At 38.9% G+C, this 16,190-nt stretch overlaps 1 protein-coding gene across 4 annotated transcripts; it reads right to left on the reverse strand.

The window, feature by feature from the left end:
- Positions 1–7,159: 7,159 nt before the first annotated feature.
- RB195_020472 (uncharacterized protein) lies at positions 7,160–13,333 on the reverse strand (the record flags this gene model as incomplete). Of its 4 annotated transcripts, none has more annotated exons than XM_064188778.1 (22): positions 7,160–7,224; positions 7,301–7,400; positions 8,118–8,216; positions 8,311–8,380; positions 8,486–8,652; positions 8,819–8,845; positions 9,186–9,274; positions 9,478–9,511; positions 9,603–9,688; positions 9,829–9,852; positions 9,900–10,059; positions 10,116–10,326; positions 10,897–11,015; positions 11,081–11,194; positions 11,259–11,352; positions 11,713–11,839; positions 11,897–11,956; positions 12,109–12,172; positions 12,240–12,324; positions 12,540–12,637; positions 12,871–12,983; positions 13,189–13,333. In XM_064188778.1, 22 exons carry the CDS (start codon positions 13,331–13,333, stop codon positions 7,160–7,162), a joined length of 2,151 nt encoding a protein of 716 aa, XP_064044659.1. The 4 variants fall into 4 exon arrangements, with proteins under 4 accessions (XP_064044659.1, XP_064044661.1, XP_064044662.1 ...); XM_064188780.1 differs by having other exon boundaries at positions 13,189–13,306; XM_064188779.1 differs by having other exon boundaries at positions 8,477–8,652; positions 13,189–13,306.
- Between the last annotated feature and the right edge of the window lie 2,857 nt (positions 13,334–16,190).

The raw sequence follows: 16,190 nt of genomic DNA on the forward strand, positions 1-16,190 counted from the left end.
AAATATCAGACAGACGGCGTAAAATATCATACAAAGTGAAATATAATGTAATATAATAGGAAAATTACAGAAGTATTTCCAGAAAGATAAGTCAAGGTTATATCGAATTAAAATTTCTTCATTGTCAAGCTCGGATAGATGTAAAATAAGTGCAATACGTCGAGAGAATTTCGTATCGCACTTCCTTCAATCTCTATGAACACAATTTGCATAGACACTTTGTTACAACACACCATATGTTCCAGAAATAACGTTTCGGATTGTGAACAATAAGAATTCAGGATCACCCACTTCACTTGCTCGAGAATCTCCTGCTGAATACTACATACTTTTTAAAAACATCCAAAATTTATCAAGGATAAAATTTTCAAGAAGGAAACCAGGAAGCTGTTACGAAAAAGAAGGAGAATATTACTTTAAAAATTTCATCGTTCTTAAGATTTCAGAATTTTACTCTACTGGGGACATAAAATTAATTTCTTATTGACCGATACGGTGTGGATTCAACTGATTTCCTTTTTCTTTTGAGAATTCCATCGCGATGAACATCAATTACGAATAAGAAGTTACTCATGTGACGGCGGATAATGCAGGATATTTTTGAAATATTTTAATATATTTATTTCCAATGTAACAATATTTTAATATATACATTTTTCCTTACATTTTTATAGACCATTAACAATTAATCATCTGCTAGCAATCACTACGGTTATCAATGCGAGATCTTAATCTTTCAATCTAAAAATCCATTTTTTTTTTAATTCGGATTCTCAAAAGCAGTGTATTTTTATTTTCTTTTTTTAATCAACTTTTCGCTCTTTCGTAGTTTCACTCACGAAGATAACAATTAAGAAGAATAGAGAAAATATATAGGACCGAAATTTTCGGAAAAAAAGAATGATGCGGTTAAAATGATCGCATCTCCGGATCACAAGCTTCAGAAGAGAGGAAAAAGAAAGAAATGACTTCGTGCAGAAATTTTTATCTTTCAATATTCGCCTGGTAACGAGTTTACTCACAAAAATTAAGAGTGAAAATTCAAAATTCCCCAAGGAATCGAAGAAAACTTCAGAGGTCTTGGTAACTTCAAAAGCATTTGTACCCTGAGGGACCATTTGTACCAGAAGGAAATAAAGAAGGCTTAAGATATAAAGGAGATTCAAAATGAACAAGAGGCAGAAATTAATTCGTCGAGAAAGAAAGAAGTGACGTTAGCGAAACGACCTTACGTTCCGCTGTAGCCATCGCAACTTTGCGCAGACATGAAAGTGTCGAAACGTTACGCTACGTTGGCGGTTGCGTCGTTAAATGTGGTGCATGGGAGCCGTACGTAGGATGAATGAGCAATTGACTGACTGACATATTGACAACGCATAGGTAGGCCTCACTCACTCACACACACACACATAGGAAGGGCTCGGCTGGGATCTGATTACACTCGCTCCACCACCAACACCACCACCATCGCCAACACCTGTGCGCAGAGCAACGCAGCGGCTCCAACGCGGCCCACCTGCATCTCTGACCCTTCTGGATCAAGCGCACTCTCGTGTGGCCACACTCAGTGCTCGTTCCTATCCGATCCGGTCCGATCCGAGGTTATGAGCTGAGCGAAACTCAAACCGTCTCTAAACCTATGTAATAGTCTTTGTAGGTTATTTGTTCCTAGTAAATTCCATTTATTTATTTACCTTAATTATTATGTTTACATCTCACGTTATATCTACAATTTATATAATATATTTTAATTCATTATTTCTTTGTTTATTAATTATAATTCCATTATTCCCATTTTTTCATTTACCTTACTTATTATATTTATTACTTATTTACTACACATTATATATTATTACATTACAATTAAATCCTATGCATTATTTCACATTATATGCTAATATTTCTGTATTTTGAATTTGTATTTTTGTATTTTATTTGTACCTTTTTTTTTCTCAAAGTTGGCCCTTTTTAGCACATTTTGTGTCGGGCTGATAGGTCACATTGTCCTACTTCAGAAGGTGAGAAATCGTCACGGAGGTCCTTATACATAAATGTATTATATATTACTTAAATAAGTATTTGTTATTGTGCTGTATATATGTTTATTATTCAAGAGACCAATAACAATCAACAACCAATAATAATGCCTAAAAATCTCAGGATATCTGTATCGTAAGGGCTCATAAAATGAATTGTAGCTGTAAACAGTCGATTTCAAGTGAACCATGGATCTCAGTCAGTAGGTTCAATGCCTGTTTTTCTAATTCTTACTTACTTTTATTCTTATTCTATTCTAATTATTCTTTTCTACTCCTTTTTTTTCTTACTTTTCTCTAACCGAGTATCCAGATTATTATTTGATAAGTAGTAAGTGATAATTAGTAAGTATTGATTTTCTACACATGTTAGTCAGCGAAAAATCAAACCGACGATCACTAAGCATCGCTAAGTGGGGTTCTTCATCAGCTGAATAAAGTACATGAACTTTTGTTGTTTCGAGATTTCAGCTGTTTATGACATGTGTCTGAGTTTAATTTTAGCGCGTTAAGTACGAATCTAAATAAATCCTTGATAGTAATGCGTAGGAGGGAACATCAGAATAGAGGGCATGGCTGTCGGAAACGATCTCATACACATAGCATTTCTTCACGATGTTTTCAGAAATCTCGCAAAATTCGCACAGAAAAGCGAAGGAGTACTGATTTCTTTTAAAATAACTGGAAATAATTGGCAAAAATAATAACTAGTACTAGTATTTCTTTTAAAATAGTAGTCATTTTCTCCAAAACAATAGAATCCCAATGTTTTTCAAAGATTTCCCCCTAGCCAAGTTCCTGATGGTTGAAATTCTTGAAATTATCCCGAAAAATTACCTTCTGTTCCTCTGTGTACAGCAGTCCTAAAAATGGATTTCAATAAACCTCTGCACACTTTTCTTCTTCCACCTTTTGCCTCTTTTTTTGTTTGAAGACTTCGAAACTCCTAATTTCGAAAGCTTCTGATCGTTTTTGTTCCTCAAGCTTCCGTTGAAGTGTGCGCTAACAGCTGCCCCTTCATAGTGTTCCAGAAAAAAAGAAAAAAACTCAGCGGAGCGAAAAGATGTATAGAAGTCCTCATGACCGGCGCTAACCAGCGCTGTAGTGAATTGTAAAGGAGAACGAACAAAGGACTGATTGATTGATCAATTTAAATCCAGAAAGCTATGTGGATATTTTTACGTGTGTTGAAAAATGTTGTGTTTTATTTTTACGTCCATTAAAGCCTAGAAATTTGGGAGTATTTTCCAGCAGTTAATAGAGTTTGAAAAATAGGTGGAAAGTGTAGGGCTCCCAAGAAAAACCAAAGCTATCTTCTATAGATCCATGATTCCAACAATATATGTTGGGTGCCGGTTTTTTTTTTAATTTTCGTCTTATTTTTTGTTCTGACCCATACAACTCGTTTTTTTCTTCCTTTTTTTAAGTGCACCATTGGTGAAGGTGATCAAATAAATAAATCCAAGAACTCAGGAAAGGTGAGGAACACCTGACTCCGTCTAACCAACGTAAAGAATTCTTTACACCCGTTTGATTAAATGAAAGCACGTAAAGTGAATTAGTGGTGAAATTATCCGGCGAACAAGACATCTACACTTTTATGAATTATGAGATTCAGTTTACACTCCTTCATTTCACAACACTTCTGGGTGTAAAGAGTTGTTTTGTTCGGATAAAGTGACCAATCACATCATGGTCCCAATTCATCGTCTTCGTGAGGTTTTCTTCCATCAAACTCACATTATGGACAGCTTAAGACGCATAAAAAGTTATCTTTCTACATAGAAATAGTCATGAGAATGTAATTGTTTCTCATCGATTTAAAAACATTAGTTTTCTTTTTTTAGACTGAGTACAAAAATTAAAAAAAAATAAAAATTGCAGTTAAACGAGTGCAAAAATATGTCCTCTGTCTTTTACCGCTATTTTTAACATTTGGTATATGTAAGAATTTTATGATTAGTGGATTTGTTGGTAAGACACCACATGGATCACTTCCACACATTTCATTATATTCAAAGTATTTAATTTTATATCTAATTAAAATCACACCATGCTATTATATTTAATATTTTATTCTCTTCCAATGTCAAAATTTGTAAAAATTAGAGGAGTGATAGAGGATAAGGTTAGAAACTGACAACTGTTCAATGAGCTGCAAAAAGTCAAAAAAAAAAATCACTGCAGATATATTGCTTAATGTTTGATGATAAATGCGAAAATAAAGCGATTCCTGCGCAGTAATATCTGTTTATCAAAAAAAAAAAAAAAGGAAAAAAAGAGAAAAACTTTTGTTCTTGTATCAAGCCCCAACCTCACCGCGCCACTGTCACACATCACAACACCTCATTTTCTAGCATTCTAGCTCTAAGTCCTAAGTTAACCTTAGGAAAAAATCAATAATCTTATTCTTAATGTCAATAACAGCGATATTACGCAAGTTTTGGAAAAAAAATACAAAAGTAACAATGTAGAATTTTACATTTCGAACAAAGAATTTCGAAAAGACACTGTTCGCAAACCTTTAAAAACAAGTTTTGAAAAATTTAAGAAGTCTTGCAGAACTCTAAATGATGATAGCTATTCTTCACTACGTTTAGACTTTTTGTTAAGGAATTTGTTATTTTCTCAGCGTGTAGTTTTCCTTAATTTGTGTAATTTCCATTCTTTTCCGTAATTCAGTGAGAAAGTCCTCTTAAGTTCAAAAATGTGATTTCTCCATAAAAACTTAAAGTCAGGCACATTCTATCATTCCCCTCACTTTGGCAATAAGACGCGCTTTCGCGCTCGTGGATCGCTCTGGACCCTAAAACCGTAGATGGTCCCGAAGATGTACGTTGTTTGCTACCAGTATATAAGTGACAATAAACCACTTGCGTTGTTTTGTTGTAGCGAGCTCTTAGAGAAACTCTTCAGTCCTCATACGGTGTAAAATTGGAACAAATGTCTGGCGCCAAACAATCCGCTTGAGATGCGCCAACACGTTCACTTCAATTCAGAATCATTTAAAGGCAGCATACCACGAATTTGGGGTGGTACGGATTTCAGGCAGCCGACCTCTGAATGCTGTTTTTTACGATGCCTTCTACTGCAGCGCGCCACCCTTGCACGCCACAGCGTCCCTTACTGCCTATCGGGGTAGTCCGAATTTATCTTCGATGAATCCCAGTGCGGAGGCGGTGCAAGGGGTGGAGCGTTGCAATAGATGGCGTCGTACAAACAGCATTCTGAAGGCGGCTGTTTGCAGTGATGCAGGGAGAGATGAGCGGAACTACCCCGTCTCCATAATCTACGACTCTGTATACGAATACTCCACCTGAAATCCGCTCCACCTCAGATTCGTGAAACGCTGCCTTTAAGGTTTACGAACGTGTGTGCAGCCATACAATGACTACGGGAACTGGCCGACGTATCAAGTCACTGCTTCTATTCTCCCAGACAAGTCCGGTAACAATTTATATCCCCGAAGGGGTGAGGGACTTGGTTGCAGGTCTTTCACCGGTCGATCGATCGTGCAGTTATAGCGAAACCTCTTACCGACTGCGCCACACCCTCTCCATACTCGTGAAAAAGTCACATTTCGAAGCGTCTCGATCTACTCAATGCTTCACAAGTCACTTCGTGTGCGTAAAACCGTCACCCAACGGTGGTCACACAATCCTCAACATATTTATCGGCGACTTACAGAAGTATGGAGAGTATAGTTGGGCAAACTACTTGAAGCATAGCGCAGCGGTCGCGTAAGGTGTGTAAGCGGTCGCGCTCGAATCGACAAAGTGGAGCTTTCGGCTGCGATCGAGGTGGGACCCTTGTTTTCTACACTCATCTCTGCAGTATAAGTGAATAGCAACTGCAACTGGTTTCAGATCGCTTTGAATCCACTATCAATAGGTACATTAGTTGTCAACCCAGGAGGTGATTCATAAGGCACATCAAGGTGACCTGCGAAACTCCAACTCCAGGCTAATTGGCATTAGAACGCTTCAAATAGGCGGCGTTGCGTTACTGGATTATGCAATTAAAGACGTAATCACCCAATTATCACGTTGCAGCTAATGATTTCACGAGAAATTACCAATAAAACACCAAACCAAGGTTATTACTTCAAAACACCACCCTTATGTATCTAGCACAGCCAATACCTACACACAGCAGGATTTTTGTGGCAAGTTTTTTTTTCTTTTCGATAAAAATAAGACATTTCAAGGTGATACAATGTCGAAAATCTAAGAATTAGCTTCTCTCAATATTCTCCTTTAGTGTTAGTTGAATGTTACTCGTTTGCAAACTCGAATGCAATATCAATGGAAAACTCAGTCGTATGAAAAGGAAAAAATTTGAACAAATTCAGGATTTGTCTTTCGGAAAAAATTTTCAAGTAAATTTACGTAATCGGTAGAGTAGAGTCAATTCAAGTCCATTTTAATCCCGAAATTTACATCATTGAGAAAAACTATTTTTGAACAAATGAAAAGATATGATTGTTAAATTTGAAGAAAAATCCGTATTCTGTTTGTTTTTAGAATCCATGAGAATCTAATCTTACTTGTCAGTATCTCCAAAAACAACGAAAATTTTGACCAATGTGATGTTCTATGTGACAGAAAGTTCGGTTGTTCCCAAGTATTTCCCGTAAAATTGTTCATTTGAAAATCTCATGAAAATGTAGAAAATCTAAAGAAAAGTAAGCAAGCAAATCTCCATAAGTAACAAAAACAGTAACAATTCCAAACAGATTGAAAAATTAACAAAATGCACTGTATAATTAATAGGAACAGAAACAAAGATCACTAGAAACCGAATGATATAACCGGTAGCGTATCACTTGCAAAATTCTCTGACAATGACAAATGTCAAACAATTGTCCTTGGGACAGCAATTTCCTCTTTAAAAATTCTAAGGATTAAAGAAAGACAACTATCCGCAAAATGAACAAAAGTTAAGAATAACGAGTACCCTCTGAGGTTTGAAAATTCGGCTTAACCCAAACAAAAAACTTTTTAAAAGTTCATCGAAAAGTTATGTAAGTGAATCAAAATATGAATTTCCACTTATCCATTCCTATTCTTCTTCATTTTAAGCGCTGCGAGTTGTTCGAGATCCTATACAAGGCTAATTCTTCGTCATGAGAAAACGCTGCAAATCACTGAGTGTCCTTTCGAGTATGCTATCTCAAACGCTGTTCGATCTAAAGGAAAAGAAAAACAATGTGTCGATGTTAAGTGGACAAAGAACTCGTTCAAATAAAAGCAGAAAAAACATGCCTGAACCGTCTTTGATGTCCACATCGCAATTATTGCGAATCAAAGCAACCAGCGCCTCAACACTTGCGTCCCTCGCAGCGAGATGTATTGGAGCATCACCCTGAATGTTCCCTATAATTAGTAACAGTAATTGGGTAAGGGAGAAGATTTAGAAACATGTAGCTGCACTCTAAAATATAATATTTCACCGGATCGATAACTAAAGTTAGGATAAAGTTTCTGGCGTTAATCAATCCGCTTGGGATGCGCCCCCACGTTCACTTCAATTCAGAATCGTTTGAGGTTTACGAACGTGTATCTGGCCTATACAATGACTTGCGGTGGCTAGCCGATGTGTCAAGTCAGTGTTTTTATCCTCCCAGACAAGTCTGGTACCAATTTATCGACCCCGGAGGGATGAAAGGCTTGCACTAGGGCGGATTCGAACCTCCGATCGATTGTGCAGGAAGCGGAACCTCTAACCGCTACACTACACCCGCCCCGATCGATAATTACTCAAGGAAATTTGTCCTTTTCACAGACTCTAGCATTCATACTAGCCTTGATCTATCCTTTCTTACAGTTTCGTCCGTGTAGTCGAATACTGTTCTGATCCGTTGTGTAAATGCCATCCTTTTTTGTTAGGTTATGAAAACCTTGTTAATCAAGCGAATACCGAACCCGGGTCACGGTCAATACGCCTCTAGAGTATTTACGTTACCTCTTGGACGCAGTTTAGACTTTCCGCCCGTGAAAAAAAAAACAAACAAGAAGAAATGGAAGGAAGGCAGAAAAAAACTCTTCGTGTGAAGAATAGTAGGACCGAGAACAAACCTACATTGATATCGACGAGATTCAGATTTGAGCCACATACAGCGAAATAATTTACAAGATGTGGAGCATTGTATAAAGCAGCGTAGTGTATCACATTACGACCCTTAATACATGTTTACTTGATAAATGCAAAACAATAACTGAAGAAAAAGTGAGAATTGATGAAAAAGCTACAGCACACTCCCTCTTGAACTTACCAAAGTGTCAGTAAGAGCATATTTCGCATCAGCTTCATCGTGAAGTGGAAGCATTTTTAACAAATCTCTCCTGAACAGTAGAGACTCCAGTCATACATATAAGGTTAAACTAGTCATAGTAGACATAAAAAGTGCATGAAAACAACCTACCAACAGAAAATCTAACCTAAAATACCTGTTCGCCTCAAGATCGTTAAAGTGCTCAGATAATACATCATCATGGCGGCGCTTGCGCACTTCATCTATAGCTTTCACCAGTATCGAAACACATTCCAAATCTGGATGCGCCAGTCGAGCAGCAAATAGTAACGGTGATTGTCCAGCAGCGTTTCTTTCAAAGATCTGAAGAGGAGCAACAATCGAAATAAAAGCGCACTTAACACTGCGAGGAAGATGCTGAGACCTTAAAAATCTTTAAAAATTCTTATGAGGATAATTTACAATTGCAGGTGAAATCCTTTACCACTTTATATTCTGCCCATTTTAATACTGAGTAATTAACACTTACATCTAGCTGCCCACAATCGACAAGCATCTGAAGCATTTTTGCATCATTGTTCGCCACAGCATGATGAAGCACACCAAGCCCATTTTCGTCAACATAAAGAAGAAAATTCAAAGAAAAAAACAATTGAAAAAAACTCAAAATATGTTTATAAACATAGATAAATACACATAATACAGAATTTTCATAGTTGAAACTTTGGAGCAATTAAGCAGTCTCTAATGAAAAACGGTTGCACGAATTCTTCCAAAGTTTCACGTGTTTCAAAAACTTAAATTACTCAGATCTGAGCAATAACGTTATAGCTTGCTGCGAACCACCTTTTGCCAAGAAAACTGAAAAAAAAAACACTTGAAAAGAGAAAACTCACTGCATCAATGAAATTTTCCGAGCTCAAGATCATGCGCTGCACACTGTCATGATCGCCGCGACGAACAGCCAAGAGAAGAGGTGACTCTTCTAGATGAAAACTAATTATCAAGAGAACCACAACTTCTTATAATGTTGGAGACAAGTTCAAAAAGCTTGGAAGGCGAAAGTCAGTAGCTAAAGTTGAATGACAACTAGTACTAAGATTTGTGCAGTATCCTAAAAGGTGAAGTGACGCTCTAGTTTGAGGTAATTCTCCCACGGAGAAAAAAGAACAAAGAAAAATAACTCACCATCGACAACTGGTGTAAGCAAAGTTTTTGGCACCTGTAAGTAGGACTCACTTTCGCTTCAAACAAATTTGAAAAAAAAATCCAAATGAAAAGTTCCAAAAATCCAAAAGTTTATAAGGACTCACTTTCCTGTGCTCATCTCCGTTATCACCGTACTCCGGAGAATAAGAATATGGTGGCGTTGGCGGGCGATACAAGCCATTTTTGCGTTCTGCTCAATGTTTTTAGATGAAAAAAGGCAAAACATTGATAAATATAGAAAAGAATACACAAAATGCGAGTTAGGTAAGAGTATAAGCGAACAAGTAGTGAAATAAACAACGAATGACTAATGAAAAAGGACCAGCTCACCTGATTTTTCCTTCCCGAAGTTTCCTGAAAACAATTCATCCATACCTGCACTGATAGGAAAACTATCTTACCGGGAATACTCCAATAGGGTGCAAAAACCGTCTTCTTCCTCTTTCTTCTCACTCTTACTATTGCTACTATAACTCCTGTGCAAATAGTGCAGATTGCTACGAACAAAACGGATGAAATAATTGCGAAAGTCACCGGAGACATCAAGGGTACAGCTACCAACTGGAAGTATGGATGAAACAACATGTACTGTAGGGCACAGTTAAAAATCCATAAACCTGTCTTTTCCTCCAGGTAATGTCTCGAATTGGTAGCACCTCTTCATTCGAAGGACGTACACGAGCCAATTCTAGGGTCAGATACGTGGCAGCCGCGCGGAGATCGGTGAAACATTGAGGCTGAACATGATTTTGACGACGGCGAAGTCGGCAGCCGGATGTGTCAACATCGAAGAACACCATCGTACCGTTTATTGTGATATTCATATCGCTAAAAAGACAATATATCAAATGTAATAAGAAATAGTGAATTTGGATAAACAGAAGTCGCTAAATATTGAAACCTGCGCTGCGAAATATTGCAAAGGATAGCACTTCCAGGCCAACAATGTACTGTTTATAGTTGAACAGCATTCAAAATATAATATAAATAATGTATAATAATATAATATATAAATAAAACTACAGAAAAGGACAATGATGCTTACTGGGACGAAGGTTGGTGAAAAACGGTAAGAATTGAAAACAATAATCTTCTCGGCGGAAACATCTGGAACTTAAAAAGAAGGCAGAACGGAAATTCCACAAAAATGCTAAACAGGAAAACAAGAACATGAGCATGAGCATGAGCATGAGCAACACCAAACAAACGATCAGACCAAACAACCACTACATGTCACACTTTATGTTACGAGTTTATTAAAAATTCGCACAACCAGTTGAGTTTCGGAAACGGATATCAAATTGACCATTTCTTTTTTTTTTTGCGGAAAAGAATGTATGGTATGAAATACAAGTTGGAGGTTGAACTCAAAATCTAACAGAATGAAAAAATACTCACACTACGACAATCTGCTCATCTATAACCGAAATACGGTTGCCCTGACCACTATCCATACTCCATTCAAACACCATAACTCCCTCATTGTCTTCAGCTAATCTAACGTGAGTGTATAGGCGCTAAATATTTCGATAAATTCGCCCAATACAAAAAGGTGGAGAGGATAGAACAACGTAAACCCCACCTGTGCAAGTTCAGCTTGTAGTTGTCTGAGATTTTTTACTGCCACATCTGGTGGCACCCCAACAGCTACGCCAATCATGTTTCCATCAGAGCCAGCACTGGTACCATTTGTTTTCTTTATTATTAAATAGTGGAGTTTGTGAAAGACTGAAGAGTAGATTAAATAAACACAAACTGACCTCGCAGTCACCCCCATCATACCCACACTCTGCTCCGGCACATTCTTCATCACATTCACCGTCTCCGTACTTATAAGCACAGTCGGACGGGTTTCTGAATTTATTTGCGGAAAAAAATGGAGTTCCGAAAATCTTCGTTAATTTGGTTAACAAAACAACGAGTAAGAAGCCGAATTTCTTACAGCAGAAAATCAATGGATAAAAACTTATAATTCAATAATGAAGTAAAAAGGCTACACAACTAGAAATACGAAACTTTACAATGATTCGGAAAGTCATTTATTATGGTCAAAGCAGAAACTTTCAATAGGATTCTCAAAATAGAGGTTCTAAAGAGAATGAAGCGTTAAAACAGCACACCTAAGCCATAGGAGAAAAAAAAAAAGCACTTGAAGAAGGGGAACATTCCGTACCTCTAGGATTTGAGAAGATTTGTTGTATAAAAGTTTCTTACCGGCAAACCCTATCATCACTCTTCGCGCAGTCAAAGCCGTCAAACAAGCAAGACTCCCTGTTGCAAATTTCATCGCAGTGACCATCATCGAACAACTTCGCACAGACTTCTGGACGTTCTGGGCAACCTTAAAACCAGAAGCAAACTTGGATTTATTTTGCTACTACAAAATTCGAGATCTGACCGAACTCCTCATATGCGCGGTGTAACGGCACTCGATGATCACAGCGCGGACCCCCAAATCCTTAAAATTCCGATACTATAACATAATAACAACATAACGTAACATATCTAAGTCCGGAAGGAAACAAATGCTAGGAAACGCAAGTTTATGAAATATAGTGTGAGCTTAATATCAAACAATTTATAAATTCTAGAAGTCTAACAGAAACCAACCATCTCTGCACATACAAACATAGCGTGCTTCACATACACCACCATTATGACAGTAGTTCCCTCCCTAATTTAGTTTAGAATATTAGACTATATTGTACCTGATAGCATTGTAGCGCACATAAAAACCTTACCTTTTTCTTGTAAATTTCGCAGAGATCTACCTCCATCTCACAGAAATCACCAGTATAGCCAGTGGGACAGATACATGAATATCCTCTATGAAAGAAGAAAATTTGGATACGAAAGTGCTGGCGTATAGAAAACAAATCCTAGATGAGAAGTAAAAGTAAGCGAGAAATATGATTTCAAGCCAAAAACAACTGTAGGTGAAAAAACATTTCAAATTTCAATAATTCTGATTTAGATTCTTCAGAAACGTGGTAAATGAAGTGAAAAACAAGCTGTATTTCTCCAAAACTCTTAAAACTCACTTGTCTTTGTCGTGTTTTGGCATATGATTCAAACATTCTGCATCAGCCGGACAGACTTTCAAAGCACATTCATCTTTATCGAGTTCACAAAATTCTCCCTGTAAATCAGGTAAAATGATCCAGTGGGGGAAAGGTTACGGGAACACTGTAACTAACAGCCAGTGCGAATAAATCAATTTGTCAACTAAGTGGAAAAAAAGCTTGACATTGGCATCGCATCTTGATCGTAAAGATCTGATTGCTTGACGCAATCAAATGAGGAAGTGTTTTTTAAGGACTCAGTAAAGGGACAGAAAATTATGCTCTACGTAAGAATTGAATGGTAACGAACCTCAAATCTGTGATCGCATTGGCAATATTTCCGTCCTTCGCCATCCGTTTCACAATTACCGTTGACACACGGTTGTGTTGGACACGGTATCGCCTCCAACTCGCACATATCACCTGGGTAATTGAAGATCCATACATGGAAAGCTGGAGTAATTCCATCAAAATAGTGTCTACATTAAAAAAAGAAGTTCCAAAAGGAATGAAATAGAAAAGTATCATCAAAGACACGCGGAAATCGGATGTTCTGTGTGATCACGAGATCTTGATGGAGGAAAATATAAATTATAGTTAGCATTAAACAAACCCTCAAAAGACTTACCTGTCCAACCGTGCTTACAAATACAGGAACCGTTCGAATCGCAGAGTCCATCATTATGACAAAGAAAATCAGAGGGACAACGAAGTTGTCCTCTACCGCCAAGTACAAACTTCATCATTATAAGCAGATATATCTTTAGAAACATTATCTGAAAATTTCTGACAACGGTAGAAAGCGAAGGGGGAGGCAACGATTGACAAGACAGAAAAACTACGAGAATTTTCACGGAAATTTTGCATGAAAAGCTTGCTTATTCCGAACTTCTACTAACGCCTAAGTTCGATTCCCATACGGGATCTCATTGCGCGAACTCGTCCGCATCGGTTTTGAGCCTGTATTCAACATATCTGCGCTTGGAAGGATAAATCGAATGGAATCCAAACCGCCAGCGAATTCTTTTCAGGGCAAATTTCTACTAGATACAGTGAAGTCAAAACGAGATGAATCACGATGCAGTTGCGTAAGCGGCCGCGTTCGATGCGGCGCGGTGCAGCGTAGCGGTTGGAGTCGAGGTGGATCCTTGTAGACACCATCCCTCACTGTAGTTCGCGATGGTCTCACCTCGATTCCAGCCGTTACGCTCCACCGCGCCGCTTCGAACACACCCACATACGCAATTGCACAGTGCTTCATATGGTTTTAACCCCACTGTGTAGTCGGGTCAAAACGACATGAAGCACGGACAGTTGCGCAAGCGGCTGCGCTCGAAGTGAAGCGGTGGAGCGTAGCGGTTGGGACCGTGTAAGGATCCTCGCTGTCGCCACTTATCTCTGCAGTTCGCCACGGTCCCACCTCGATTCCAACCGCTCCACCACCACACCACTTCCGAACGCGGCCACATACGCAACGGTCCGTGTTTCATGTCGTTTTGATCCAACTATAGCAATTTGCACAACCAAGACACATTTCTTGAGAATAATAGAATTCGCACAAAGGCGAATGTCGAGATGTAACCTCCAGAGGATTATGACGTCAAATATATTGTTGTGAACTTCCGGACAATATACATAGTGTTGCATATTTCGAAACATATTACATTTGGCCGGATTTATATGAATTTCTTTGCTCTTTTCAATTATTACGATTTCCATTCACCCATTTTTATTGCTACAGTTTGCGATGGTCCCAACTCGATACCAATCGCTCTCTCCACGGCGCCGCTATGAGCGCAACCGTTTACGCAACTGCACCGTGCTTCATGTCGTTTTGACCCGAGTGTTCTTGCGTTTGCTACGTTTACGTTTGCTCTTTGATTCCCTTTACCAGTTTGATGTGAACAATTTCGAGAGTTGCATTTATTTCCTTGTTTCGCCAGTATTTATATGGAAATAATACAGCGGCACATCGCGCGAATTTCTGTCCGACTTTCTCGCAGGTGCGAACTCTATAGGCTTGTCACATTTCTCCCGCTGAACTGCGTTTATCCCACTGAAAACATTTTATTGTATACAGTCTCCGAACTCTTCCTTCCCTTATTTTTTCCGTTTACTTACCCTATTTTACCAGATGTTTTGTATTCAATCCTAAACGACCTGCAGACATAGTCGGAAAATATTTTGTGACATCCTGGATATAGTCGGGTAGAAACGATGTGGGATTTAGTGCAGTTGCGTAGGCGGGTGCACTCGAAGCGGCGCGGTGGAGCGTAGCGGTCGTAGTCGACGGGGACCCTTGTATCAGTGAAGTTTGTTGTGTTCTCACCTCAGGCTCAACCGCTACGCTCAACCTCACCGCTTCGAGCGCGGCCGTTTACGTAACTGAAACGATCTTCATGTCGCTTCGACCCAACTATACCCTGTAATTTTCCAGATTTGCTCGCGAACTTCAAGCAACTTCAGAAAAAGGGTGAAAATTTCGCTGAAAATTAATTTCGTTGGCTTCATTTCGAGTTTGTAGCGAGACAACTTTGATGCTCACCATAGGATGAAAAGAAAGCATGACAGATTTTGGTCTAGTCTACATGTCTTTTTTTAACTCCCAGGTCACATATAGTCGGGTCGAAACGACATAAACCACGAGTGTAGTTGCGGTGCATCTGCGTATGCGCTCGAAACGGCGCGGTGGAGGCAGCAGTTATTAGCGACAGTCCCACCGGTCCCGCGGGGAGGGACCGAGGTGGGACCGTCGCTAACCTCAGCGATGGGTGGTGTCAGCAAGGGTTCCAGCCCGCTCCTAGCCGCTACGCCCCACCGAAGCGCCTCGAGAGAAGCCGCGTACGCAATTGCGTACGTGCTTCATGTTGTTTCGACCCTACTGCAGTTCTGGCAGTTTTTCTAGTTTTTTTTCCTCGTTCCACGCTGCGATTCATGTTGGAGATGTGACCCATTGCTTTCTAATCGTTCTTGGATGGTTGTATCAATGCATCGTCGTTCGTGGTTGGTTGGCGCTCTACGCCGAAGGTGAATTTGAGCTTCATGCTCATCTTTTATTGTGTTTGTCACAAATGTAATGAAACGCGTCGTTGATGAATCTGGGATTGTGCTCACGTAGCTTGCGAACATGAATAGATAATTGTTTGTAATTGTTATGAATGTTGTAAAGAATTCATTCAAATAATTCACTTTTGTACATATACTTCTCGAGAAGTTCTCTCAGTCCATTTCATTAATCGTGTGTTATGTTTCTTTTCAAACTTTGAAACTCCCGCTTTTCTGTGACGGAATAGGGAATTGAAGCACTTGCTAGAAGTTGCTGCAAACTACCGCTTTAAATAAATAACCGGCTTTTATGTACTAGTTTTTTTCTTGCTTCCTTCCTCTAAGAAAACTTCTACATATGTTCAACAGCTCTTTCTGCGCCCCAGATACTGCAACTGCATACCCGGTTTTCTTTTCTGGAGGAAAGGGAAGGTGTGGGAGTTATGGATAATCGTGAATTATCAATCCTAAGAATGAAGTAAGGATATCCATTAATGCGCAGCACTGCTAAGTTCTAATTACTCGTAGCAGGTAGAGGTATCGATCAGCGCTGCGCACCCGCATCGCACTGGCCATGGTGCTATA

Source organism: Necator americanus, chromosome II (assembly GCF_031761385.1).
Source record: "Necator americanus strain Aroian chromosome II, whole genome shotgun sequence".
Taxonomy (NCBI): Eukaryota; Metazoa; Nematoda; class Chromadorea; order Rhabditida; family Ancylostomatidae; genus Necator; species Necator americanus.